The sequence below is a fragment of the Staurois parvus genome, unplaced genomic scaffold, assembly GCF_062004578.1.
Source record: "Staurois parvus isolate SC_StPar_1 unplaced genomic scaffold, SC_StPar_1.0 ptg000422l, whole genome shotgun sequence".
Classification (NCBI taxonomy): domain Eukaryota; kingdom Metazoa; phylum Chordata; class Amphibia; order Anura; family Ranidae; genus Staurois; species Staurois parvus.
The window spans coordinates 2,699,148-2,725,675 of NW_028318218.1; the positions used below are offsets into that span (position 1 = coordinate 2,699,148).

A 26,528-nucleotide genomic window follows, 5' to 3' on the forward strand; every position below is an offset into this window, starting at 1 on the left:
AACATCCCCATATCATGATGCTTGCACCACCATGCTTCACTGTCTTCACAGTGTACTGTGGCTTGAATTCAGTGTTTGGGGGTCGTCTGACAAACTGTCTCCGGCCACTAGACCCAAAAAGAACAATCTTACTTTCATCAGTCCACAAAATGTTTCTCTTTAGGCCAGTCAATGTGCTCTTTGGCAAATTGTAACCTCTTCAGCACGTCTTTTTTTCAACAGTGGGACTTTGCGGGGGCTTCTTGCAGATAGCTTGACTTCACATAGGCATCTTCTAATTGTAACAGTACTCACAGGTAACTTTACACCTTCTTTGATCTTCCTGGAGCTGATTGTTGGCTGAGTCCTTGCCATTTTGGCTATTCTTCTATGCATTCGAATGGTATTTTTTCGCTTTCTTTCACGTCTTTCAGGTTTTGGTTGCCATTTTAAAGCATTTGCGATCATTTTAGTTGAGCAGCCTATCATTTTCTGCACTTCTTTATATGTTTTCCCCTCTCCTATCAACTTTTTAATCAAGGTACGCTGTTCTTCTGAACAATTTCTGGAATGACCCATTTTCCTCAGAATTTCAGAGAGAAATGCACTGTAACCAGCATGTACAACATTTGCTGCCTTCCTTCCTTAAATAAGGGCAATAATTGCCACCTGTTTTTCAAAGAATGAATGACCTCACTAATAGAACTCCACACTGCTATTATTTTGAACATGCCCCTTTCAATTAGTGATTCAATTACACAGAATCAGCAGCATGCATGTCATGATTGTTGGGTCTGTTGGATTTCTATTACTCTACTACACCTGCTAGTAAATTATTTGCCATGTAGAAATATAATTTCTACCAAAACAGTGATTGATCAGGTTAGTGATGTCTGACTGCTATTATTTTGAACACAACTGTACATGGTAGTTTAATAAATGTCTTTAATAATTCTCTGATGTAATTGTTTAAATGCAAACCGTTTAAAGTGCTACTAAACCCAAAACTGTAATATCAGTCTGTATATGCAGTAAAGCAGGGATGTCAAACTCCATTTCATCATGGGCCGTATCTGCATTATGATTGCCCTCAAAGGGCCGGTTGTATCTGTAAGACTAGATGTCCAAAGCACCCCACCCATTACATCAGATGTCAAGAATCCCACACCCTCCCTAACTTCACCGTGCACACCCTTTGGGGGCAGAGCTGGAAAGCAGAAAGTGCAGGGTCTGGAGGAGGATCAGAGGAGGAGTGGAGTCAGTTATCAGAGCCTGCTGAATACTGAGACCAGGAGAGGCAGAGGTGAGGGAGTGATGCAGCTGCACTGAGAGATGCAGGATTTGCAGGAGGAGTTCCATTCTCTCTGCTGCCAACTGCTGAAACAAGGTGGGGGCGGACGAAAGGGGGTACCTGCAGGAGAGGTGTAAGGGCCACATGAAATGGCCTGGAGGGCCAGATTCCGCCCAGGGGCCTTGTGTTTGACACCTGTGCAGTAAAGCATGCTTGTTATACTCTCTGAGGAACCTACGGGGTTAATCCCCTGCATTGTGTAAAACCGTTGTTTGATCCTGCCTTCTCTAATCCTCCCCTTCTTCCAGTGTCCCCTTCTTATCTCCTGATAAGACATATCGTGTGGAGACACTTTACACATGCTCAGTTTGGTGTGTATTGATAGATGTTTTTTTTTTCTTAGACTGCATGTGATCAGCCTAGGGCCAATCAGCACTGTCCAGACAGAGGTCAGGGGTCCTGCATCCTCCTAGAGCAAAATAAAAACTCCTCCTACAAGCTTTAACCAGTGCTTGGATGGACACTGATAAAAGCCACAAGACAGCTATATACTGCTGATGAGAAATAGTATTTAGCAGTTTATATTTACTAAAATAATTGCATTTCCATGTTGTCTGTACTGTGGGAGACCATATATAGTGAAAGCAGGGTGCTGGGTTTAGTAACACTTTAAGTACCTGAAGCAGCCTCATACAGTCCCTGTAAAGCACATTTCAGGGAGGGGGAGAGAGAAGCAGGATAAGGAGCCAGTCAGTCCACATGTGCTAACAAGTAGCATGCTGATAGAAGAAGAGAGCAGATTGACAGGGGAGTGAGTTTACAACGCCCTAAACTTTGGGTTAAAAAGCAAAAATTTAAGTATATATTCTTAATTTAAAATCCTAAAACCTTCTGTTGCTTCCAATCTTCAAATCTCCAATTTTTTTCTTGCTGCTGTAATCTGAGATCCTGTTAGAGGATGTTTACGTTTGTTACACCGTATGCTTGAATGCAGCCACCATCTCTTGCTCGCTCCCAAGGACTAAGAACTATGGGATGTGTAGCATTGGGCAGTGCTCATGACTCAATTAACATGCAGCGCTTGTTCCAAACAAATGGAAGTGGGAAGGAAAAGGAGAGGTTTGGTAGCTGATAGATGATCTTGCAAGGAAGAAGAAAAACACTACTGCTGAGCATCTGCTATCAAGTTCAATTCTGGTTCAATATAGATGTGTGAATTCACTGTTTTCTCTGAGTCCATCCGAGGTTTAGCCTGTGATGAGCCCTGATGAAGGGGACCTGATGTTACCCCAGAAATGTGTTGGCTGTTTTTATAGAACTTTCTTTACCAACAACTAAAATTAATTTGGACTTTTTTATCTGAATTTGTTCTCATACTGCTTTCTGAATTTTAAAGAATTAAAAAGTGTTGAAGCTACTGGATCAGTATGACAGACAGGAAATTGTTATGATCAATTAAGAGGTCAGAAAAGTCGATGCTTTCTAAGTTAAGGCTTCTTTTATTTCCAAGCTGGTTTTATGTGTCCAGGGTTTAGGGCCCTATTCACACCTATGCCTTTTAACACACATTAACACATATGCAGAGGTAATATACTAGGGTAATAATACTAGGGTCGTTGGTTCGAATCCCAAGCACGGCACCACCTGCCTGGAGTTTGCATGTTCTCCCTGTGCCTGCGTAAGTTTCCTCCGGGTTCTCCGGTTTCCTGCCACACACCAAAGACATGCAGGTAGGTTAATTGGATCCTGTCTAAATTGTCCCTAGTATGTGTATGTATGAATGTGAGATAGAGACCTTAGATTGTACCCCCTTTAGGGTTAGGGACTGATGTGAATGTACAATATATATGTAAAGCGCTGTGTAAATTGACGGCGCTATATAAGTACCTGAAATAAATAAATATACCCTGAGGTGTGAAATCAGTCATTTTTAAAGGCCAGATTTTTCTTTCTCTAAAATGATACCCCTGGAGGGTTTACAACAAAAAAACAGCTTTCCCTGCATCGCTCATCTTCAGTATGGAGCCTTCCACTGTAGTACCTTCTTGTCATGACATGATGTCCTCCATCTTCTGTGTATAAGTAGGCCTGTGTCATTTAACCCTGAAGACTAAAGACATACTGTGAATGAAAGTTGTCATGGACCAACCCCATGGCACTTTTCATTCACAGTGTATTAATGCAGAGAGCAGCACAGACATCATCACATGAACTGTGTTCTTTGCATCATCAGAGGTCCTCCCACATGGGAGAAGACCAAAGGAAAAGTGGACCCTTTGAAATCATTTTACCACCCTGAAGGTACATGTAAACAAATGACCTGGTGGAAAGTGGTTAATTGGGCAAGAGGTACTGAGCCTAGAGTTGGGCTTAATATTTTTCAAAAATTTATCAGAACACAAGGTATTTAAAATGGTGTTGTAAAGAGAAGTATTCTCCAGGACTTCCTTTCCAGTGATCCCCAACTACTTTCTGATTTTGGTGCGTCATTTTCTCAAACATGGCATCTACTGGAATAATAGGCTCCACAGCAAAGTTATAACTGTTTCTGTGAACATTCTGCCTAGTGTTATTCTTTATATATTACAGGTATTTATATAGCGCTGTCAATTTGCACAACGCTTTACATATATATTGTACATTCACACCGGTCCTGACCTCAAGGAGCTTACAATTTAAAGGTTAATATCTCACATTCATGCATACACATATTGGGACCAATTTAGACAGGAGCCAATTAACCCACCAGCATGTCTTTGGAGTGCGGGAGGAAACCCACGCAAGCTCAGAGAGAACACACAAACTCCAGGCAGATAGTGCTGTGGTTGGAATTCAAACCGGCGACCACTAGTGCTGCCAGGCAGAAGTGCTAACCACTTAGCCACTGTGCTTTGCATACCTTTGCGTGTTTGTTTTGCAATTTTTTTCTAGATATGTTGGTTCTTCAATTAAAGGTGATTTTGCTTTACTAAAAATAAATAGGTGATTATTAAATTCACACTAAATCTTAAACCTTTATTTGTTTTTCAGAATTTCCATCAAGAAGTGGAACAACTAGCACATTCGGAGAGTTTATCAAGTTTGGACAGTCTAGAAGAAGGTCTGAACACTGCAAACGAGGAAAATAATACAGTGAAAGGGTTTCCAACTGACACTTTGCACAGAGCATTGTTGGAAATCTCATCTACAGTGAACAGTGGAACTCACTACACCAATCAAAGTAACAGTGGAAAAAGTTCTCCTGAACCTCATCAGTTCATACCAGATATATTAAGAGAACAAAACTTATCTGTGAAAGATGAAGAGTGGCACAGATCTAGGGCTGAGCAAGCAGTGACAGATACTACTTCACACAATGGATCCTCCTACGCTGCCTTCTTACAAACACAAGAAATAAATCACTTCTCAGAAATGCCTATAGCAGAGGAAAAGACAGGTTATCCTGACATGGGCTTTAGGGAAAGTACAACTGTTGTGGTTAGGCCAAGCAAAGCTTGGGCCACTCCCGACCCAACCCCGAGAGAAGCTACACAAACCATGGTGCTACAAAATAACAAAGACATGGTACAATGCCCTGGCTTATCAATAAAGCCTACAATGACTCAGCCCTTAGCAACTCCAATAGTTGTTCCATTAACTGGAAGTTCTGCCAGTAACTGCCAACCCAACTCTGATTTAAAACAAAGTAAACATATACATGAAATCCATTCAACAAATTCTGTTTCTGATGTCATGGCTAGTTCATATAATTCACAGTTTTACAGAATGAAAAGTGACCTTGGTAAACCTGTCGAAAGCAGCAATCAGAGCACCCCATTGCGGGGATACTTATCTTCACCAAATCTAGTTTCTAATATGAAATCTGGTGTTATGCAAGATGAGAAAGAAGATCGAAAAAAAAGTGGTCTTTCCCAAGATGATCCTGATGCTGTTTTGCCTATGTTTTATATAAAAGCAAGAACTAACAGTGCTGGAAAAGAAGGACACAGATTGTTAAAAAGTATATTAAAGAAAGGATCAAAGTATGAAAAGGGGTATAATAGGACTCTGGGTATTGGCAAAATGTTTCAGCTGGGGGAGAAAGGCTCAGATGGCCTCAGGGACAGTGTGGAACTGCATAAGGAAAAGGAAAATAAGAAAAATAAAAAATTAAGATGGCTAGATGAAATGGACAAAATAATGGATAACAAAGAGGCATCAGGAACAATTAGGAACGTGGAAGCTATCCTGAAGCCTAAATTGGAGCCTTCTGCTGCTGGAAAGTTTATGGAACATATTATTGTCCCTACGGTTTCCATAACTGATCAAGTAGGTCCTTCTGCTGGGACTCCTAGCTCTGTTTATTCTACGGGTTACCATTTCACCAAGCAGGCATGGATGGCAGCCAAAGGAGAAGAAAATAACTCTGTAGGCCATACCCATGCCATTAGAACACCGCCGAAGTCAAAGACAAAGATAGCAAGGCGCCCAAAATCAGCTAAAGCTCAATCTGTGGTTGCATACCGGAATAGGAGAGGTGTTATTATACGGCCCCAATCAGCTACTGAAGCAAATAAAATTGCAAAGACTCAGGGAAAGGTGATGGTACCTCATCCTCCAGCCAGGCTTGCCATGGACAATAATAATAGTGAGGCCATCACAGAAACCAAGGCTCAACCTGGGAACATAAACATTTCACAGGTTAATCATTTGAGCAAAGTTGTGCAGTCACCAAGTCATGGTTTACCAAGAGATGCAATGCCTTCTAAAACAATATCTCGTTCTTTGGGTAATATGATTGCTGCACAACTACCTGGCCCTCCTGATGCTGAGAATGTCACAAAATCTATCCTTGCTTTGAACAGTGATCGGGTATCAGCTTTACAAGAAAGCTTACCTGTTTCTGCCAAACGGAAGCCTGTATATGGAGAGAATGGACTGCGTCTAGACCATACTCCCACTGATGAGGAAATTGCTCTTTTGTGGCAAGGAGTACGAAGTGCCTTAACTCATAAAAACTCTGCTGCTGGTACGTTGGTTAGTTGGCTTGTAAAATGATAAATATACTAAAAAAAAAAGGTCAGGTTGCTTGTCCATGTTGAGAAACCTTACATCAAGGTAAAAGCAAAGAGTTCAGGTCCCAGTGCAGGCTCACCCTTGTCATGATCTCACAAATATAACCAATGATATGTACTTCAGTAATAATACTTATTGCTGAGTTCAATAAAAACATGAAAGGTTTCTGGCCAAGATGTAACCAAACTTTTGTTTTTAATGAATAAAGGGTTTGGAGTTGATAAATTGTGGATCATAGATTATTTGGTATGTTACACCAAGTTATCTGTTGTACTCAGTTCCAGGTGAGTGCTATCTGCATAAAGCTGGTCATATATGGGACAATATTGTGATAATTTCTTTACATTTGGGGCAAAAACAAACATTTGGGGCATCAAATTTATATGTGACCAGACTTAAAGCTAAACTATGGATAATTCCAAAATGAGTAAATTTTCTTCCTTCCCAAATGCCTTGATGGATGGCTGTCAGTCTTTAGCAGTGGGTAGTCCTAGATAGTCTGAATTTGCATGCAGACTGCCCTAGGTAATGCCCATATGTAATGCTGAGCCTTCATGATTGAAAGAACTGAAATCCTATGAATGAAAAGGATGGGCCAGGGACAGTCAGGCAGGGGAGGAAAGACTAGGTGATGCTAGATATCAAAGAACCAAAATTGGAGGTGGGCTCCATCTGACTTGCTGCAACTTCAGTACAGTGGTAACTGTACAACTGTGCAATAATGAAGGTAAGGCTTTAAATGTAAAGGTTCAGCTTTAAATCAAACTGATCTCTTTAATATGTTAAAGAATAATTCCAGAAATTGGCATGTTATACATAGGTATAATATATAAGTAGAATATAGTTAAGGCTTGCCATACATCATGCACTTTTCTCTCCTTCAACCCCAGGTTTAAGAAAGGAAAATCACTTGATTCCCTCATCAACACAGTCAGTGTTAATGGGGGAATCCCTCCCGCTATGCTATTGTATTCTGACAGTGGAAGGTTTCCCTCCATTGCAATACAATGATCACTGCCGTTGCCTAAAGCCAGCAGCAGTGATCTTATGAAAAAAATGTACAGGCTGGTTGTACTGAAGTTGACTGATAGATCAACTTCATATCAACCAGCCTGCCCATAGGAGGATCGAAATCTGGCCGGTACAGCAGGTTGATCTGTCTATAGCTGGCTTAACAGAGAAAGAGAGTCATTTTACTGAGTCACAGATAGCTCCCTGTAGTAACATATCTCTTTATTTAATACAATAGCAAAAATATAGAAGAGGAAGATTGTAACATCTCTCAAAAATAATTCTCTAACACTGCAATAATAACTCAAAATGTGATTTTACTGAAACATTTTCCATATCCCTCCAGTTTCATTTTAATACTGTTTTTTGGAAACTGAATTCTGAATCATAATTTCCAAGTTTCAGTTTTCAATTTACTTTTTCATTTCAGTTTAGTTAAATGTAATATTTCTAAAGGTGTTTTGCCTCATTTTTACAATAGACCCCTTTAATGTTGTTTGTTGTGTTCTAGGTGAATTCCATCCCGGTGATCTACCTTCTAATTTACAGACTCGACCTAACTTGTCCCATGTTATCATTGATGGAGGAACACTGAATAGCTGGAAAACATTTTCTAGAGTGAATGGCTTCTCCTCTCCTTTTGTTAATGGTAGGATTTTCAACATTATAACGCCATGTTTTGACAAGATGTTTTGTTTATGCAAAAGGTTTCAGATAATAATCTGAGCTGTCATTAGGGCTTCAGCACCTAAACGTGAAGTATTTCTAACTGTTATGGGGTATGGCGGTGATCAGGATGCTGGTATGGGGTATGGCAGTGATTACGATGTTAGTATGGGGTATGGCAGTGATCATTATGCTGGTATGGGGAATGACGGTGATCAGGATGCTGATATGGGGTATGGCTGTGATCAGAATGCTGGTATGGAGTATGGTGGTGATCAGGACGCTGGTATGGGATATGGCGGTGATCAGGATGCTGGTATGGGATATGGTGATGATCAGGATGCTGAAATGGGGTATGGCAGTGATTAGAATGCTGGTATGGAGTATGGTGGTGATCAGGACGCTGGTATGGGGTATGGTGATGATCAGGACCTTGGTATAAGGTATGGCGGTTATCAGGATGCTGGTATGGCATATGGAGTGATCAAGTTGCTGTTATGCAGCTTGGCTGTGATCAGGATACTGATATGGGGCATGGCGGTGATCAGAATGCTGATATGGGGTATGGCGGTGATCAGGTTGCAGGTATGGCGGTGATCAAGACGCTGGTATGGCAGTGATCAGGGCGCTGGTATAGCATATGACAGTAATCAGGGTGTTGGTATGGGATAAGGCGGTGATCAGGGCCTTGGTTTGGGGTATGGCGGTTATCAGGACGCTGGTATGGCAGTGATCAGGACACTGGTATGGTGTATGGTGGTGCTTTTGTGCTCACTGGGACAGGTGATGGGCTGGCTGCATTGTTTATTGTCCCTACACTGGGGCAGTGATCAGGGACACTGTGGCTGGCTGGCACTGCAGTCTGTGAGTGTACAAGTCTGCTGTGCCAACTTCCCTCACAGCTCCGAATCACCCCAATCTACTCCTTTTTTTTCTCTCATCTCAACCTGAACCAGTCTAATTCCCACACTCCGCTTACAAACTCCCTTTCTGTACTGTTCTCTTGGTTGTTCTTCTCACTTGCCTATTTTCCTTTTGATATTTGATAGCTCTCCTCATGCTTTCATGTGTTCAGTGTGGTTCATATATCTCTTACCTACCACAACATGGTCCTAGCCATTCCTCTTTCCATCATTTATCCCCTTCCTTGACTTGACTTCCATCCATATGCTTAAGCCCTCCACAGTTCCCACCCTCCTATTCACCATTGTCTCATGTTCCCCCATCACCACAACCATCTTTAGCTCCTGCTCCCACTGCATCAGCATCCTTCCTTGGCAGCTAACTCCAGAAACGAATCTTTATTTCTTTCTGATCTTTTTATTAGGTTATGTAACTCTTCCAAGAAGAAGGCAGATTGTAGATAACAATGAGAACAAACGCAAAGCTTTGCTGGAGCAACGAAAAGGCAGACCTGGTTCAGCAGGATGGAGACCTCCACTCTCACAGGTAGGCAATTAGATAATCCTCTAAGCAAATATTCTGTGCAAAAGACTGTACTTTTCAGGTCAGAACCTTGCAGAAAAAACAGTTTAGAGATATAATAAAGTATGCGTTAAAGTGCATATAAACTTAAGTACAAAAATTTAATATATAGCAGCTTAATACTCCTTTGAGAGAATTGGTGTCTACATTAGTTTTCTTTTTCCTTCCATTATTTTCACCTGGTAAGCCTTCCAGTAAGCAAACATCCTGCCCTAGTGTAGCAACATTCACTCACTGTACTGAATCTATAGAGGAGCAGAATTGCCACCCTAGGCTGCTTTCCTGAATTGGACTTTCCCTCTCCTAGTCTGTATAACATAGGGGGAAGTGTTCTGTAGTCCACACAAAAGAGCAGGGCAGGACTGGTAAAAGTGCTTGGGATTTCAGTGCAGCAGAGGCTGCATGCACAGGAAGTAATGAGCTGTGTTTCTGGCAGGTTCAACATCACGAGGATATTTCTAATTTCTTTCAATGGCTTACTTAGCAGACCAAAATGGAGCGAATAAAAGTTCATTGCTAAGGTTTACTTAAGCTTTATAATAATGTTATGTCCCTTTTATAATTTCACATGCCTGCTGTGTCATAATTGTGTTTGTCAATGGAACAATTTTAGGAGAAAATGATTATGAGATAAAATACCGAAGGGAGTTGAAATAACTCATCCATCTTAGTGAATGGAGTGTAATGTGTCTGGAGGAAAGTGCGGCTGATAATCACTGGTGTGTTCAGAACATATCAGCAGTGTTTTTTCATCATTGTGTAAACATGGCAGCTAATGAACACGGAGCAGATTACAGGCGACATGACTTCATAAGCATGCAGATGTCTAAATGAAAGTGGTTACACAATGTCTGACTATTTCATATCCCCCCAGTACTTCAGATGTCATAACAATATTATGTAATTGCATGGTTGGCTCAGGTAGATTGCTGTACTATGCTAAAATTGTCAGGCTGAGTTCATTTTTTTACATCTGAAATCCTTATTTTAGAATTTATACCATTTATATTATTATCGGTGTGTGCAGATGCATTGTGTGCACCATAACAACTAACAAAGATACATCTTTACTATCCACATGATGATATATGATGTGTGGTACACACAAATTCATGGCGTTCTGAACACTTTTAATAGAAAAAGTCTACTATCATTTTTATTTATTACAAGTACTTAGATAGTGCCATCAATTCACACCGTGCTTTACATATATTGTACATTCACATCAGTCCCTAACCCTCAAGGGGTGTACATTCTAAGGTCCCTAACTCACATCCATACATACACATACTAGGGCCAATTTAGACAGGAGCCAATTCACCTACCAGCATGTTTTTGGAGTGTGGGAGGCAGGGGCGGACTGACAACTCATGGGGCCCCCGGGCAATAGGGGATCATGGGGCCCCTGTGTCCTTGCCCAAACTCAAATAAGCCTATAAAAAAGGTAACAGGGGCATCTCATGGGGCCCCCTACTGACCCCGGGCCCTCGGGCAGTGCCCGAGTTTCCAAATGGTCAGTCCGTCCCTGGTGGGAGGAAATCAGGGTACCTGGAGGAAACCCATGTAGGCATAGGGAGAACTTGCAAACTCCAGGCGAGTTGTGCCGTGGTTAGGATTCAAACCAACGACCCTAGTACTGCTAGGTGGAAGTGCTAAGCATTTAGCCACTGTGCTGCCCATCTTTGATCTGAAGTGTTGCACATATCTTACTTGTCATCCAAAATGGGCAGCACAGTGGCTAAATAGTTAGCACTTCCTCCTGACAGTACTAGGGTCGTTGGTTTGAATCCCAACCATGGCACCACCTGCCTGGAGTTTGCATGTTCTCTCTGTGCCTGCGTGGGTTTCCTCTGGGTACTCTGGTTTCCTCCCGCACTCCAAAGACATGCTGGTAGGTTGATTGGCTCCTGTCTACATTGGCCCTAGTATGTGTATGAATTAATGTGAGTTAGGGACCTTAGATTGTGTGCCCCTTGAGGGTTAGGGACTGATGTGAATGTACAAAATATATATATATATGTAAAAGCGCTGCGTAAATTGACAGTGCTATATAAGTACCTGAAATTAAAAAAATAAAATAAAATGGCTTGGGAGCCAGTGAGCCTGGGTCCCCTGTGTGCACATAACAGTATGGCGTTTTTTCAGAACGAAGAACCAAACTCCATATAGTTTTTGGCACAGAAGTTGTAGCACTGAAATGTCTCTCTACACCATAGGTGTCCAACATGCTGTCCTCCAGCTTTTGTGAAACTACAAGTCCCATCATGCCTCTTCCTTTGGGAGTCATGCTTGCAACTGTCAGCCTTGCAATGCCTCATGGGTCTTGTAGTTCTGCAACAGCTGAAGGGCCACAGGTTGGACATGCATGCTATACACCTTCTGAACCCTTACCTTACCATGAATCTTAAGGTTATTCCTCACACTTTACCATCACCCAAATCGTAAAATGTACCTTAGCCCTTAATTAAAGGTTAGGGGTCAATTTGTAAAGCAACGTCATGGCTTTATCATGGCTTTAAAAGAAAAAGAAAGGCACATTAATAAAGGTCACCAATGTGCTTCACAAATGTGCCCTCAGCTTTGATTCTTCTTCAGGAAAGCAAAGCCCCATTCAAATTAAAGTGTTACTAAACCCACAACAGTAGAATCAGTCTGTATATGCAGTAAAGCATGTTTGTTATACTCACTGTGGAACCTAAGGGGTTAATCCTCTGCATGGTGTAAAAAGGCTGTTTGGTCCTGTTTTCTCTGCCCCTCCTCTTGTTGAAATGACCACCTGATACAGACTGAATCTGTAGTCACATGCACATGCTTAGTTTGGTGTGTATTGCAAGAGAGGTTTTTTTTGGTCAATAATCTATGATTATTTCCACCTTCTTTTTGTTAATTTCCTTTTTCTGTACAAAGAACTTCCACACAGTGAAGATAAGCCCAATCCCCAGTACACATGAGCCTGCACAAGTACACCCTGCATCAGCTTCGGTTGAAGGTATGTAATGTGTCATTGTGATGTTTTTTACAGCATTTTGTTTATGAATTTAAAAAGGTTCTCATGTTGGATTTCTAATTCTGAATTCACCTTGAAAGGGATCCATGCTAATATGTTCACGCTATTGCTTTTATCTGTTCTGTGTATCTTCATTGCTATGCTGTGGAATAGGGGACAGATGGGGGATTTACTTTTAAACTGGAATTTGTCTTTAAAACATTGACATCTTTGTATTAATTCACACTCATATATTCAAAATAGTACAATATGCTGTATGTGCAGAGAAACAAGCTGTCCACGAGTACCTTCATTCTTTTCACAATCCACAGTGAGTGTACAGCAAAACATTGGCATGATCACGGGACAGCCAAACCCTTTACTGTTCTATTGTCCAATGAGAGTCCGTCAACCACCACAATTGTTCTTCAATGATCAGTCAACGAGGAGTTCCAAACCTTTCAATTCTAGACCCTTGAAGATTGTCCAGCATATTCCCATATGCCCAGACTGTCAAATCATCATCACCAGTCCCATATGATGTCAATAGCTTGGCTTTACTTTACATATGGATAGCTATAAACAGCAAGTTATAAGGATTTTGTCATATTAACAAATACAGACGCTAACTACAACTAGCGAGATTTTAGGTGTTTTGTATTCCTAATTCCTCTTGGTCCCAGAGTGATTTTTATTTTTGGAGATGTCTATGTAGCAGAAAAAGAAGCTCAGAAGCTTATCATTTCAGCTCCTGGGCTTAGTGCTCGATGTTGGCAGTCTGTTCCACCGTGAACCCCGGCCAGAACCCTCCAGAGCTGTTGATTCCCGGAGCTGTTTTCAACCAGTGCTGGGAAAATTTGCTGCCATTCCCATTCTGTTTTAAAACACTACATAGAACCCAAGTGGATAAGTCAATTTCTCAACTTTGATTTGAGGTGCAATATTGCATAGATTAGATTATTCCAGGTACTTATAAAGCGCCACCAATTTACACAGCGCTTTACATATATATTTTACAATCACATCAGTCCCTAACCCTCAAGGAGTGTACAATCTAAGGTCCCTAACTCACATTTATACCAATTTAGATAGGAGCCAATTAACCTACCAGCATGTCTTTGGAGTGTGGGAGGAAACCCACCCAGGCACAGGGAGAACTTGCAAACTCCAGGCAGGTGGTGATGTGGTTGGGATTCGAACCAACAACCATAGTACTGCCAGGCGGAAGTGCTAACCATTTAGCCACTGTGCTGCCCGTAGATATGAATTAGATTGTAATCTAACAAAATTTTTTTAAACTATTCAGGGATCCAATTCCATACACCAAAGGTAATTGCATCCTGTGTGCATCCTTTGAGGAGCTGGGGGGGAGCGGGTACCCGAAATTGACAGGTACCCGCTCCCACGTCCACTGTGATCGCCTAGACGATTGGAAGCGGATGTTGTCCTCCCTCCCCCCTTGTAGTCTTCTGGAACACATGACAGGTCCCAGAAGACTACAGGACCATTCACAATGCGCAGCGAGCACCAGGTGAAAACTAAAGCTGTCACACCCCGGTGCCCACATTGAAGATGCCGGCGCCGGGAACACAGGGCAGCTGGTGAAACTGGCTGCGGGGGGGCACCGCGGGATCGAGGGACAAGTAACTGTTTTTTAAAGTCAGCAGCTACAGTTTTTTTAGGCACTGACTTTTATTTTTTTTATTTTTACTTTTACTGGAACTCTTCTTTAAGTGTATCTCTAATCAAAACCTTTTATAGACAGTTGCCTGCGTTCACCAGGGCACAGGGAGATATACCCTCTAAATGTGTTCTGGTGACCATTGTCAATGGGACTAATAGTGAGGAATTTGAAATGCTTACCAAAACAATAGAGGGGATTTCCCAATGGAAACCCTTGTTCTGTGGACAACCAAGTAGGGTTTTTTCTTATTTTTGTTAATGGTTTCCTCTTACTTGCTGTTGTGTCTGAAGGGCAAGAAGTGAAGACAATTTCCCCCAAACGGCAAACAGATGGCAAAAAAAAAAACCCAACTAAAAAAGAGCTGCAGTAAAGCTCACGTATACAGCGTGAGAGGAGAAGTTCTGAGATATAAGAACGTTAGTCATACCCAATTATGAAGCTCTTGTTTATATTTGGTTCTTGTCTGTATGTAGTTTCAGAAAGCACGGCTCAGTTTATGCTGGCAGAGAATCTGGTGGAAACATCTGCGACAGATGGAGAAATCTTAGCTGCCATGCAAACATTGCAGGCAAACAAGCACAATCTCCAGAGCCACAAATCCCCGAACACAGGACACACTGCTCTGTCTATAGAAGAACAGAGACTGCTCCAGTCTCTTGATCGCCTTAACCAGAGGCTACAGAGTAAGTACAGAGCTTGTAGGCATAGACTGCCATAATATTCATGTCAAAAATATTACTGCATAAAAAGTATAATTAAATAAGAATATATGCCATAAAAAAAGATTGCAGCCTAGATGTGCAGTCAAGTCTTAGATTGTAAGCTCCAAGGATCAGGCCCTCCTATCCCTCTTGTATTGAACTGTATTGTCTCCCACTATATTGTAAAGCGCTCAGCAAACTGTTGGCGCTCTATAAATCCTGTATAATAATAATTACAACACAGAGCACTGCGTTACTAGTATTTCACAGGATAAGAAGTTATATCTGTGGTTGCAAAATGTGCATAAAATGTTCGAAGATCTTTTGTCACAAGTGATCCTTCCCAAAGATTTTTGTGACTTTACTTAATATTACCTTGTAAATGCTCATCTGAAGAGCATTTGATTCAGCAAGTATTTACAAACAGCTTTCTTGTAGCACTTTAAGCCTAAGTATAGCTAAAAAAAAAGGGCCATTTCACCCCAGAATGCGGTGCTGAAAACCCTCGCTCCGTGTACGTTTCCTGCACCACGTTCAAAACGCACTGCATCTGCAATCTGCAGCGGGTGTCAGTTTTAACTTAATGACACCCCAAACACAGATTGCAAATGCAGTGCGTTTGCCTGTACTCGATTGCATGGTACTGTAGTACTATGCGATCCAGTTGCTGTGCATCTTTAACCCCTTCACGCCTAAGGGTAAAACAAATCTTAATGCCTAAGCACAATTTTGCAACGTTGACATGTGTTAGTAAAACCGTCCATATCATCATAACTACTTTGTACATCCAGGTGAATTATACCGTGTTTTTTTCAGGACAAATTGGGCTTTCATTTGGTGGTAAATGGTAATGGATATCTCCTGATTCTTTTTATTATCAAAGGAAAACTGGCCCAAAATAGTAAAAAAATATATATATTTTTTAATTTAGCTGTGTGTTTCTTGTTACTACCGTAACCTACCACCAAAGAACAACCCAAAATAAATTTTCCAGCTCTTGATGATCGCAGAAATACCATATATGTGTATGTTATTTGTTGTTTGTACCCACAGTACAGCCCAGAAACAATAGTGCACATTTTGTTTTTGTTTTTTGTCCTAAAACACACTGACCCTGATACCAATAATAAAAAAAAAATAATAATACTGACCTTGACCTTTGACACTGACATTGACCCAAACACTAACCCTGGCACTGAACTAGATCAAACCTTGATCTAGGTATTTTTTCTTTTTTTTTTTCTTTTTTTTTTAAATATTTATTTATCTTTTTTTTTTTAACAAACCTTTTTTTATTTCTGTATGCAAGGAGTTAGAGAGATACAATGTATCTCTCCTCCATTCATAGAGAAAAAAAACAATGGGGGCAGGCTGTACAGTGACTGATCACTGCAATAGCCACTCAGAGGCTATCACAGTGATCATGTGACCCGAAATCGTGAGTCCCAGGTCCCGATCGTTAGAATGGGACTCAGGACTCTAAGTGACGCCCCGGTCTTTGTGCTGGGAGCACGCTCCCAGCAGAAAGACAGGTACGCAATATTGCAGCCCCACAGAAAAAAGCCCAGTTCTGTGAGGCCGCATATTTGTGTGACGTCGGTGCGAAGGGGTTAAAGTAGTGCATGCACTACTTTTGATGCAATCCAGTGTGATTTCAACCCATTCAAATGAATGGGCTGAAATCACACTGCACCTGGATCGCATGTGATTTGCACAGGAACACACAGCACGTTCTGTGCAATTCTTGGGGTGAACTGGAACTAAGAACACAAAAATCAGCGCAAGGCCCAAAACGTACAGTTGGTATGATGTGCCTCCTGCCCGGATTCTTCTTATTAAACCTTTAATAAGCTCACATTAACATTTAAAGACACAAAATCTAATTGGCTTATATGCATTTTTCAGCTGTGCAAGAAGCAATGACCAAACCTCAAGGGGCTGCAAATGGTTTTCCAATTAAATCGACATTGGTGAGTTTTAATTTAAGAATACCTAACAAGTGTTGTTTAAACTCTTTCTTCTCCACACTGATGCCAGAAGAAATGGACACATCAACAAAAAAAGCCACTTGCCAGCACAGGACCACCCTAATAATAACCACCATACCCAGTTTTATACTGTCTGCAACAGACCTGCCATCGACAACTACATCTAGGTTGCCACCTCATCCCTTTAAAACTGAACACATATTAATTGCTCAGGTTCTGTGGCTAATTTAATGTCGAGAAGGCACTAAGTGAGTTTAATTACCACCTTAATCAGCCACAGAACCTGTGTAATTAATATGTGTTCGGTTTTAAAGGGATGAGGTGGCAACCATAACTACATCCACTATTCAGGTCAGGCCAGTATACTGGGGATTCTTTGCTCTGTTATCAGGAACAGAACTGCAATAGGTTATCTGACCTCATCTCTGAAGAGGTTATGCCTCACATTAGAAGTATCTGAGTCTACTCTTGGACACAGTTCAGGCCAAAATGTTTCTTCCACTGGAGAAACTTTAGACTTTCTGGTTTCAGATTTGAGCCTTCAATTTTAGGAGTCGCCTGACTCTCCACTTTTGCGTTAGAGTCTTGAGCCTGACGGTAGCTTCCTTTGAGACATTTCCATTTGTTTAGTTTCACTCAAGACCTCTCCTTCGCTACGACCTGTCATCATGGACCAAGTCACATAATTTGGCACTGAGGACCAGGTTCTTCCTGGCTTGGTGGCTCAAGAAGCCAGGTCCTGGATCCTAATTCCTTCATTTGCCAGCCTGTCTGGTTGGGCAGCCTGGCAGCATGTTTGACATCATCAGACACCAGTTCTGGAACTTCAGCTGATTTGACTGTCTCTGCATCGGTAAACTGTTGGATATTCATCCAATCTGGATTCAGTCGGACACTGTCATGAAAGTGGCATACATTAACCACCATGGTGGAATCAGATGTCCCATTGAGGCAAGACCTGGTCTCTTGTTTTTGTTTTTGTTTGCTAAGCTCCACCCGATGGATCTTCAGACCTCATCTGATACCAGCTCCGGGCATTGGGTCCTTCAGGCAGCTCTTTGAGCTGCTGGTAATCCCCAGTTTTATTTTAATTAGGCCTGTTAGCCTTTGTTTCTGTGATGCCCTCCCCTGTGTTGCACTATTTTTGGACATCCTAACAGTTTAGAAAATACTAAGGAATTCACGTGTCCCTCAGTAAACTTCAAGAAAATAGGATTTTTGTGCTTGCTGTAAAATCCTTTTCTTGGGGTCCTTTTATATGTTTACTTCTTTGCTGTCAGTACTGACTGAGGCAGAATGATTGTGGATAGGGTTACCCTGTGCTGGTGTCTTTTGTTGCTCGTGTCCATCATTGTAATTGGCAGTATAAAAATTTTTTTTTTTTTTTTTTTTCCCAAGAAATTTTTATTGAGATATGAAAGGCATAACAAGTCATAAACAAATACGGATCGCAGTCCGCGCAAGTCTTTAAGCATGTTCTCCCGTAACGCAGACGGGTTCAGGACATATAAGTAAATCGTAGCACAACCTGAAATACAGTCCTAAGAGGAAGGCATAGTATATACCCATAGCAATGATGTTAGCAGTATGTAATATATAGAAAGACGGGGTACAATAGCCCTTGTGTAGGGAGATCTAAAGAGACAGGACAGTGAGGTATATAACAATAGTCGTGTCAACTCAAGGCATATATGTCTTAGGATTCCGTACCTGAACATTATAGATTAGATTTGAGGAGTATTGTTACACCTGTGTGTCTGTAAGTACTCTGTACCTTATGAAAAATATAGTTAGTTAGAATACGGTAAAGAGGTGAAACTGAGAGAAAGAAGAGATGGGAATGAGACGAGCAAGGGAATGGAGGAAGAGAATGAGTATGAGGAAAAATATCATAGTGGGGTGAGGAGGGACACAGGGGACGAATACAGAGGAAGAGAGAGAGAGAGAGAGAGAGAAAAAAAAAAAAAGGGGGGAGGGGGGGAGGGGGAGGTGAATGGGGGAAGGATGAGATATATAACTAAATAGGCATAACCAAACCAGACATATCAGTTAGCAGCTTCCAGGCTGAGACAGATTCAATCTTTACTTAGAAATACAATTTTGTTAAAGTCCCGTAATGTAACTATTCCTGAGGTGAACGTTCTAGGGGTTTCCGTGTCACCAAATCTCCTCTCGCTCATTCCTTCATTAGACAATGATAAGTATCGGTAGTTTGGAAATGATTCCAACACGCCCAAGTCTTTCTGAATCTCTCGGGGTGTTCTTTTGCCACTGAAATCAGCTCCTCCATCTCTGCGAACCTGATGATCCTAAGAAACCACTCTCGCACGGTGGGAACGTATTCCGATCGCCAATGGATCGGAATACACTGTCTTGCCGCATTTATCATGTGTAAAGCAAGCGACCTACGATAAGTCCTCACTGAAAGTGAGGAATGATGAAGTAGACACTGTGCTGGGGTAAAGTCTAGGGTGTATGTAGTTACTTGTGTTATTATGTCCAAAACTTTTCTCCAGAAGGGTTGCAGCCGCGGGCAGTCCCACCAGATATGTAGAAGAGTACCTGTTGCCCGGGAACATCTCCAGCATAGATCTGAGGCGTTAGGATCAAATTTACGAACCACAGATGGAACTCTGTACCATCTGGAAAATAATTTATAATTGCCTTCTTGTGTAGAGACACAAATGGAGCCTTTATGCATATGGTCGTAAATGTGGTCCCAGTCCTCTGGTGAGATTTGAAGTTGTAGGTCACGTTGCCAGGCTGAACAAGTCTTCCGCGAATGAGATGTGGTAGTACTTTCAAGATAGGAATAGAGCTTAGATATAACATGCCGCTGGGGGATGTCTGTAAAGCAGAGCTTCTCAAATGCAGTAAGCGGTCTTGAATAGTCTTTTAGATGTGGGGAGGGCAGTATAAAAATTTAAAAGAATTCCTTCAGTGGACTCCCAGAAAAGAAATGTTCGGTAGGTGCAAATTTTTCATCTGATGATCCTGCCAGAAACACACTTCTTGTCTTAGAGTGACAAGGCCCACTGTAGGAGCAGCATTGTCACCCTAGGTCAGGAAGAGTTTAGGACTACACAGCACCTCCCCCTCTCCTCATCACTATAAAATAGAAGATGTTCTGTAGGCCAAAGAGGTGAACTGGGCAGGGCTAATAAGAGTGTATTTAGCAGACCAACAAGGAGTAAATAAGAGAAGATTATTATTAGGATTTACATACACTTTCAATGCTAAGCCATATTATACATTGTTTTGGGGTATTATGTGCCACATATTTACAGACAACAATTTTTTAAACACTTTAGATTTCTTTATTGAATATTATTTAAATAAAGGAAGCCTCTCAATGTCTGAAATGAAAGCCAATTTTAATAGTTCACAGATATATATGGGTTGATTTGCTAATCAGAATCAGGTGCAGCTCTGCATAAAAACCAATCAGCTTTCAGGTTTTACTGTCAAAGCTTAATTGAACAACCAGAAATTAGACGCTGATTGTTTGCTATGCACAGCCGCACCAGATTCTGTGTGCACCAGTTTCAGTAAATCTCCCCCATAATGTCAGTATGATATTATCAACATATATTAGTATGACATACTGCAAATGTAGATGTGTCCATCCAGCATGCTTCTTGGAGCAAAATCCACCTTCTCAAGGATGCATATGCAGAGACTGGAGAAATATTTCTTCATATGGACCAACCCAATGTATATACAGTATACGTTGAACCATCACACCACAAATAAATAAAACAAGTATAGTAAGGTTTTCCCCTTTCTTCCAGACATTGCACCGGACCAGAAAGAGAAATTAGTTAGTAAGGATATCTATACATGTCAATAATGCCCCACACAGGGGAACTCCTGCAGTCACCACCTCTTTAACTGGATTGATCACTAGACCACACAGAAAATAATGGTATTAGATATCCCTTCACATTTTCAGCCATATGACCTGCTTAGGTAATAGGTAAGCATTGCCATTTGACATGCCTTAGTCCTCATGCACACTGTACGTTTTGACAACGCTGGTAATATTATCTGTATAAAGTCACGTTAAAAACGTAAGTTTTTCAGCTTTTTTTTAGAGTTTTTGCATTAGCGTTTAGCAGCGTTTTACTGCGTTTAGCTGCATTTAGCTGCGTTTTCCCACGTTTGCGTTTTAGCTTTTTTTTGGTAAAGTAAGTCCAAAAACGCCTGTTTGTGATGTTTTCCCGCATTTTTCAGCGTTAAGAGTGTTTTTACAGCTAAAAAAACTCCTATAGAAACCCACTAGTCCTGGGTTTTTTTTCCAGCCAAAAAAAGTCCCAGCCAAAAAAACGTTGATTACAGTCAATGTGTGCATGGACACATAGGATAACATGCTGGGGGGTTTACTGGCTGTAGAAAAAAACGTCAGAAGCCAAAAACAGCCGCTGTAAAAACGTCCCGTGTGCATGAGGACTTAAGTTTACAGATAGTTTAATGATCAGGCCTAGTATTTCTTGTCCTTATAAAAGTTCAGCTTTAACATTGTCATTCTTTGAAAACTTATATGTGCCTTTATTTTTTAGAGCATCCACCATATTCCAGCTCAGCCAGTGGAAAATGCAGTACCAACGCACAAATACCGCAGCCTGTCTGCCGACCCTCGCACGCGGCTGCAGAGAAGATACTAACTACTTTTCATACTGTCATAGCATACAGCAATGTACTGTATATATGTATTTATAAATGTTTTGTACAATGTTTTTCTGTTTTCTGTTGAAACGCTTATATTATATATTTTAGTGTGTTCATTATGTACAGTTCTTAATCCATAATGAAAAACTCAGCACAGCACTGTTTTTATCTAGCCATATAACTGCATTGCAGCTTCAGAACCACAGTCATTTACATCAAATATTTTCATTGGGTTTCCATGTCCACATCAGTCAGGATGGATATTTTCAGATATTAATTGCTGTCTCTGGCATTTCTTTGTCTTCATCATGTCAGCTGAATAATCCTGAACCAGGAAAAACAGCTCGACTCCCATAATGCAGTGCAGATATCGACGTGCCAGTAGATGTATTGGAGGGGTGAGTGCATACACATTGTTTAGGAGGGCAACTTGGACAAGTTAACTGTTTCTAGAAAAATAATCATAATAAAAGAGTATATTTAGTGATGTTAAACAAATAAGGTCAGCTAATTAAAACTAAAGGCCAATCAGGTATAACATTGTCTAGTTATGCCTTCATATTATCTTCCTGCAATCCTGTGTATAGCAGCACTTAGGCTGGGAGAGAGGGAGCCATGCTTTGAGTCAGACAGGGCTCTCTTGCGCTTTGCAGTGTTGTCAGTCTAACATTGTGCATATGCATACAGTAGGGTAAAGCACATTGCTTTTGTGGAATGAGGGTCAGGGACCTGGCAATGTGTCTGCCAGTTGTCTGGATCACAACACTGGCTAAACAGTTGTACAGACAAGGCACACATTGGCAGATAAAACCACTCCCTATTTCAGGGTATTTGGCTGGAGTTCAGCAATAGGGTGATGTTCTTGTATTAGCATTTTAAGAATTAGCACAAGTCCAGCAAAATCAGTATAGCTGATGTTTCCTTTAGCAGTAGTGGAAGCAGTGTGTACACACACAGAGACGGCTTGAATGACCTCTCTAGATCACAAATGTTCCAATAAACCAAACTCCAACGATTCTGGTGGACATTCCAGCAAAATGCCGCTTTCATTTATTCTACCCCATTTCTAAATATTTGGTTGCAGGGAACCAAGAAGTGTATTGGCAATGTCATTGTTTCAGGGCCCATTCACACTTTGCCATTCTTGTGCATTATATTAATGTACATCAGTAACGTGCGTCATGTCACATGCTCATGTGCGTTGTATTAAGCTCAGCGCACCAGAATGACCACAAAAATGCACATGCAGTATTTTTCCGATGCTGCGCACTACAAGGTATGGTAGAGCATTATGCTCTGGATTGCGCTGCAATGCATGTGTGTTGGAGAGGAATTGCTTTGGTTTGTCAAAATGAGAGGCAAATCCACATGCCAATGCAGGTAACATGCAATAAAGTGATGTTAAAGACTATTTTTTTTTTTCATAAAGTAGAAAAGATGTTATACGTGCCTGCATTGGTCAACGATTTTACACAGAGCTGTCACTTACCTCCTCTTTGGCGGCCCCCACTGGTGCTGTCTACTCTTTTTCCTTCCAAGTGCCCCCTTAGCAAACCGTGTGTTAAGAGGGAACCCGTGTGGTTGTACTTCTGAGCCAGGCTGTGTGTGTCCATAGATACACACAGCATGGGCAAGCCACAACCCCCACTCCCTCCTCACAGGAGTTTGACTGACAGTAGCAGGAACCACATCTTTTACCTTAGAATGTCTATTAGTATTTTTATCCCGTGCCCTGCTTCTATAAGCCTCTATAGGTTCTCCATTTATGGATTTGCAGTAAAGTATAACTAAAGGCAAAAATATTTTTTGGATAGAATGGAGATGGATTAGAACCCCTTTTCAATTTTTATTGCTGTCTGCACCCCCATTAGGGAGATTCACCCTCTCTATTTGTCCTGTTTACCATTATCATTGAAAGTGAAAGTAAAAGAAAATCCCAAATTTTGGGTTGTGCCCAGAAAACTAACAGAGGGAAAATTTTCCAATGGGAACACTTGTTCTGGTGACCCGGGGCCCCCAAGCAATTCCCTTAATTTGCAGGGATTTCCTCCCTCTTCCTATTTTGTTATGAGTCAGGAAGTGAGAAATTTCTGCAATGGGACAAAGGTAGTGAAAAAAAATCTGACGGGTTGTAACCCTCCCTTACTCTTTCCAAAATGAAAAAAAAGTTTTGCCTATAGTTCTACTTTAAAGTTTGCTGAATATTTTCAGAATCATACAACCTTTACGAACAGACTTTGTTTAAAGCAGCAAACCATTTTTAGGATGGACAGCAGACCTACTGAAAGGGACATTGTTATCAATCTGTGAAAATAAACAGCAGGAAATAACTATGATATACAGTATGTATATCCTTGCACTGAAACTTGGTTTTTATATTATCATTGTTTGGGAATATAGGGAATTTTTTTATTTATTTATGCATTTTGAACATATTTTTATAAGGACTGTTTTAGGAATTGTGTTGTGTAGATAACATCACGAATCCAGAAAAGTTGCCTGTCCAGGCAGTAAAATTGTACCGATATATTGCAGTACATAGTGCTTTTTTTCTTGGTTGTGGCAAAGATGATTCCATTGGGCTGTAATAGTAAATATCAGATTGTGCAGATTAAAGTACTTTGGAAATACGCGGAAAAAACAGTCTGATCTTAAAGTGAACTCCTGAAGAAGGTTCGCTTAGATGCCAGCCCTACCAGCTGCACACACTTACCTTCCATTCGCTTTCCCATCGCTGGGAGCAAGAGAGTTATCCTGCACAGCTTGAACAGGGCTGAGGATGGTCTTCCTGGCCGCTGGGAGACTGACCAGCCAAGCACCAGCAGTGTTATATGGGAAAGTGAGGAGTCACATATGTAATCACATCTGAAGAAAACACCAAGAATTTTTCTTCACTCCTGTCAGTCGAATGGAGTGGTGGGGAGCAAGGGAGAGGTGTGCATGAGCTGCTGATGGGGCCCGTATTAAAGTGAACCTGTATGGACAAAGCACAGGTTAAGAATAAGACCCAGGCTTTCTCAACCTTTTTGTCCCAGAGGAACCCTTGAAATAATTTTCATGTGTTGGGAACCCCTGCTAAAACAAATTAATTGGGGGGGGTCAGTGGGAAAAAGTCACGTACATTGATGGCCAGTGTAAACAACACACACACACACACTTACAGATAGCTAAAAAGATCATTCTTGTCATTAGCCCCTATGCCGACACCATTAATTGGTGACCATACAGCCACAGATCAAGGAGCCCCTAGTAATAGCTAACCCTCTTGCATGTTTGCTTGGCCATTGCATGTTTGCTAACATCCGTGACCTCTCCCATATTTGTATAAACTACGCTCAATGCGTGTGTGTATGTGCGTATTATGTGAACAGAATGCAAGGCATTTGGTGAATGAACAGGGGTAGAGGAAAGAGAGATTGCTTCACTGTTACAATCACAGTTCTCAAACCCACAGCTCCATAGTATCCGGCAAATCATGGATTATAATGTAAACAGAGGCACTGTAAACATTACAAGAGATAACTTTTTTTTGCCTTAAAGTGTTACTAAACCCAGGACCCTGCATTCACTCTATTTGGTCTCCCACAGTACACACAACATGGAAATGCAACTGTTTTAGTAAATATAAACTGCTAAATAGCTTTTCTCATCAGCAGTTAGAGCAATCTTCTGACTTCTATCAGTGTCCAGCAGAGCACTGGTTAAAGCTTGTAAGAGGAAATTTCATTCTGATTGTCCCATGAGGCTGCATAACCCTTGATTCTCTGCCTGGACAGCATGCTTTACTGCATATACAGACTGATTTTACTGTTGTGGGTTTAGTAACACTGGATGAACCTTGGTGGTTGGAGTTCTGCTTTAATCCCAGAAATGAATGGAAGATTGTTCCATACACAGGCAGACAAGCACTATGACTTTTCACTTTCAATGTGAAAACTATTTTTTATTTCGTTTTCCGTCCCCTTGTCATTTTTTTCAGTGGCATTTAATTTTTTTTGTATTTATTATTATAGTTTGGGCATTATATAGCTGAGTGTGCCATTCTACTGTTGTAGCCAACGCTATAAAATTGTAACATTGATTGTATGAGATAACTTTTGAAACATAAGCATTACGCGGTTTATATTAATAGCCCCTTTGAATTTATTTCAAGACTGTTAAAATACTTTCTGTTCTTCCAATGATGTTGCGTCACACAAGCTTTTCGTATATCCAGACCTCAAAAATGAATACATGCTAAGGCTCCCCATACACTGTACAATCTCCTTTATGTCTACCAACAAGTAAGTAGTGCAAAGGCCTGCTTGGTTGGATACAAATTGAATGAATTGTTTAGGTAGGTCCTACAAATAACATAGTAGTTGGTTGAATGGTCAGATGGTGAGCCTTACATAAAGTTGTGTTTTATAAAAGATACATGCATGATTTGTTATACTGATTTGTTGACTGATGACATAAAAATATCATTTATTTTTGTATTTTGCTCAAATTTTAAACCAGATGTTATTGTTGTGAATTATATCTTTTATAAAAAAAAAAAAGTTTTGTTTATTGAAGTGTTAAAAAAAAATTGCAATGCAATGCTCAGTTGCAGTCACAGAAACAGATATACAGTCAGATCACCATTGTGCTCCCAGTCTCCTTCTTCATAGTCCTGCCGTCACTTTTTTGTTGTGCAGGGCTTCTAAATAGACAGTGCAGTCTAAGGCTAGGGTCACACCTCTGCGTTTTCCTATAGGTCACGTTCACATCTGTTCCTTTTCCACTGGTGCATTTTTTGGAAAGGTTCAGGAACTTTTTGCCTGCAGGAGGTTGAGTTTTTGGTTCTATAGACCACAATGGAAATGCATGTACATGCATTTTTTGGCGCATTTTCCTGCATGACAACAGACACCTCCCCCTAGCAACATTAACACATCCCAAAAATCATCAAAAGCGAGTGAGAAAAAAACTAAAACCATTCCACAAAACGCACTGGAAAAAAGCAACCCACATAGGTGTGAACCTAGCCTCG

The 26,528-nt window shown here is 41.0% G+C and overlaps 1 protein-coding gene and 1 long non-coding RNA gene across 3 annotated transcripts in view; one reads left to right on the top strand and one right to left on the bottom strand.

The window, feature by feature from the left end:
- CEP126 (centrosomal protein 126) overlaps positions 1–24,041 on the top strand; it is a 98,225-nt gene extending 74,184 nt beyond the window's left edge. For both annotated transcript variants that reach the window (XM_089687256.1, XM_089687257.1), the window contains 7 exons: positions 4,301–6,278; positions 7,848–7,985; positions 9,330–9,451; positions 12,395–12,476; positions 14,631–14,840; positions 16,764–16,828; positions 21,406–24,041. In XM_089687256.1, the coding sequence (XP_089543382.1) occupies positions 4,301–6,278; positions 7,848–7,985; positions 9,330–9,451; positions 12,395–12,476; positions 14,631–14,840; positions 16,764–16,828; positions 21,406–21,510 (2,700 nt within the window). In that variant the 3' untranslated portion in view covers positions 21,511–24,041. The remainder of the gene's footprint in view (positions 1–4,300; positions 6,279–7,847; positions 7,986–9,329; positions 9,452–12,394; positions 12,477–14,630; positions 14,841–16,763; positions 16,829–21,405) is intronic.
- Positions 20,204–24,483, bottom strand: LOC149454610 (uncharacterized). Its single transcript, XR_016314181.1, has 2 exons — positions 24,228–24,483; positions 20,204–21,963 (listed from the first exon to the last, which is right to left on the bottom strand). It is a non-coding gene; the product is annotated as an uncharacterized LOC149454610 (long non-coding RNA).
- Positions 24,484–26,528: the final 2,045 nt, after the last annotated feature.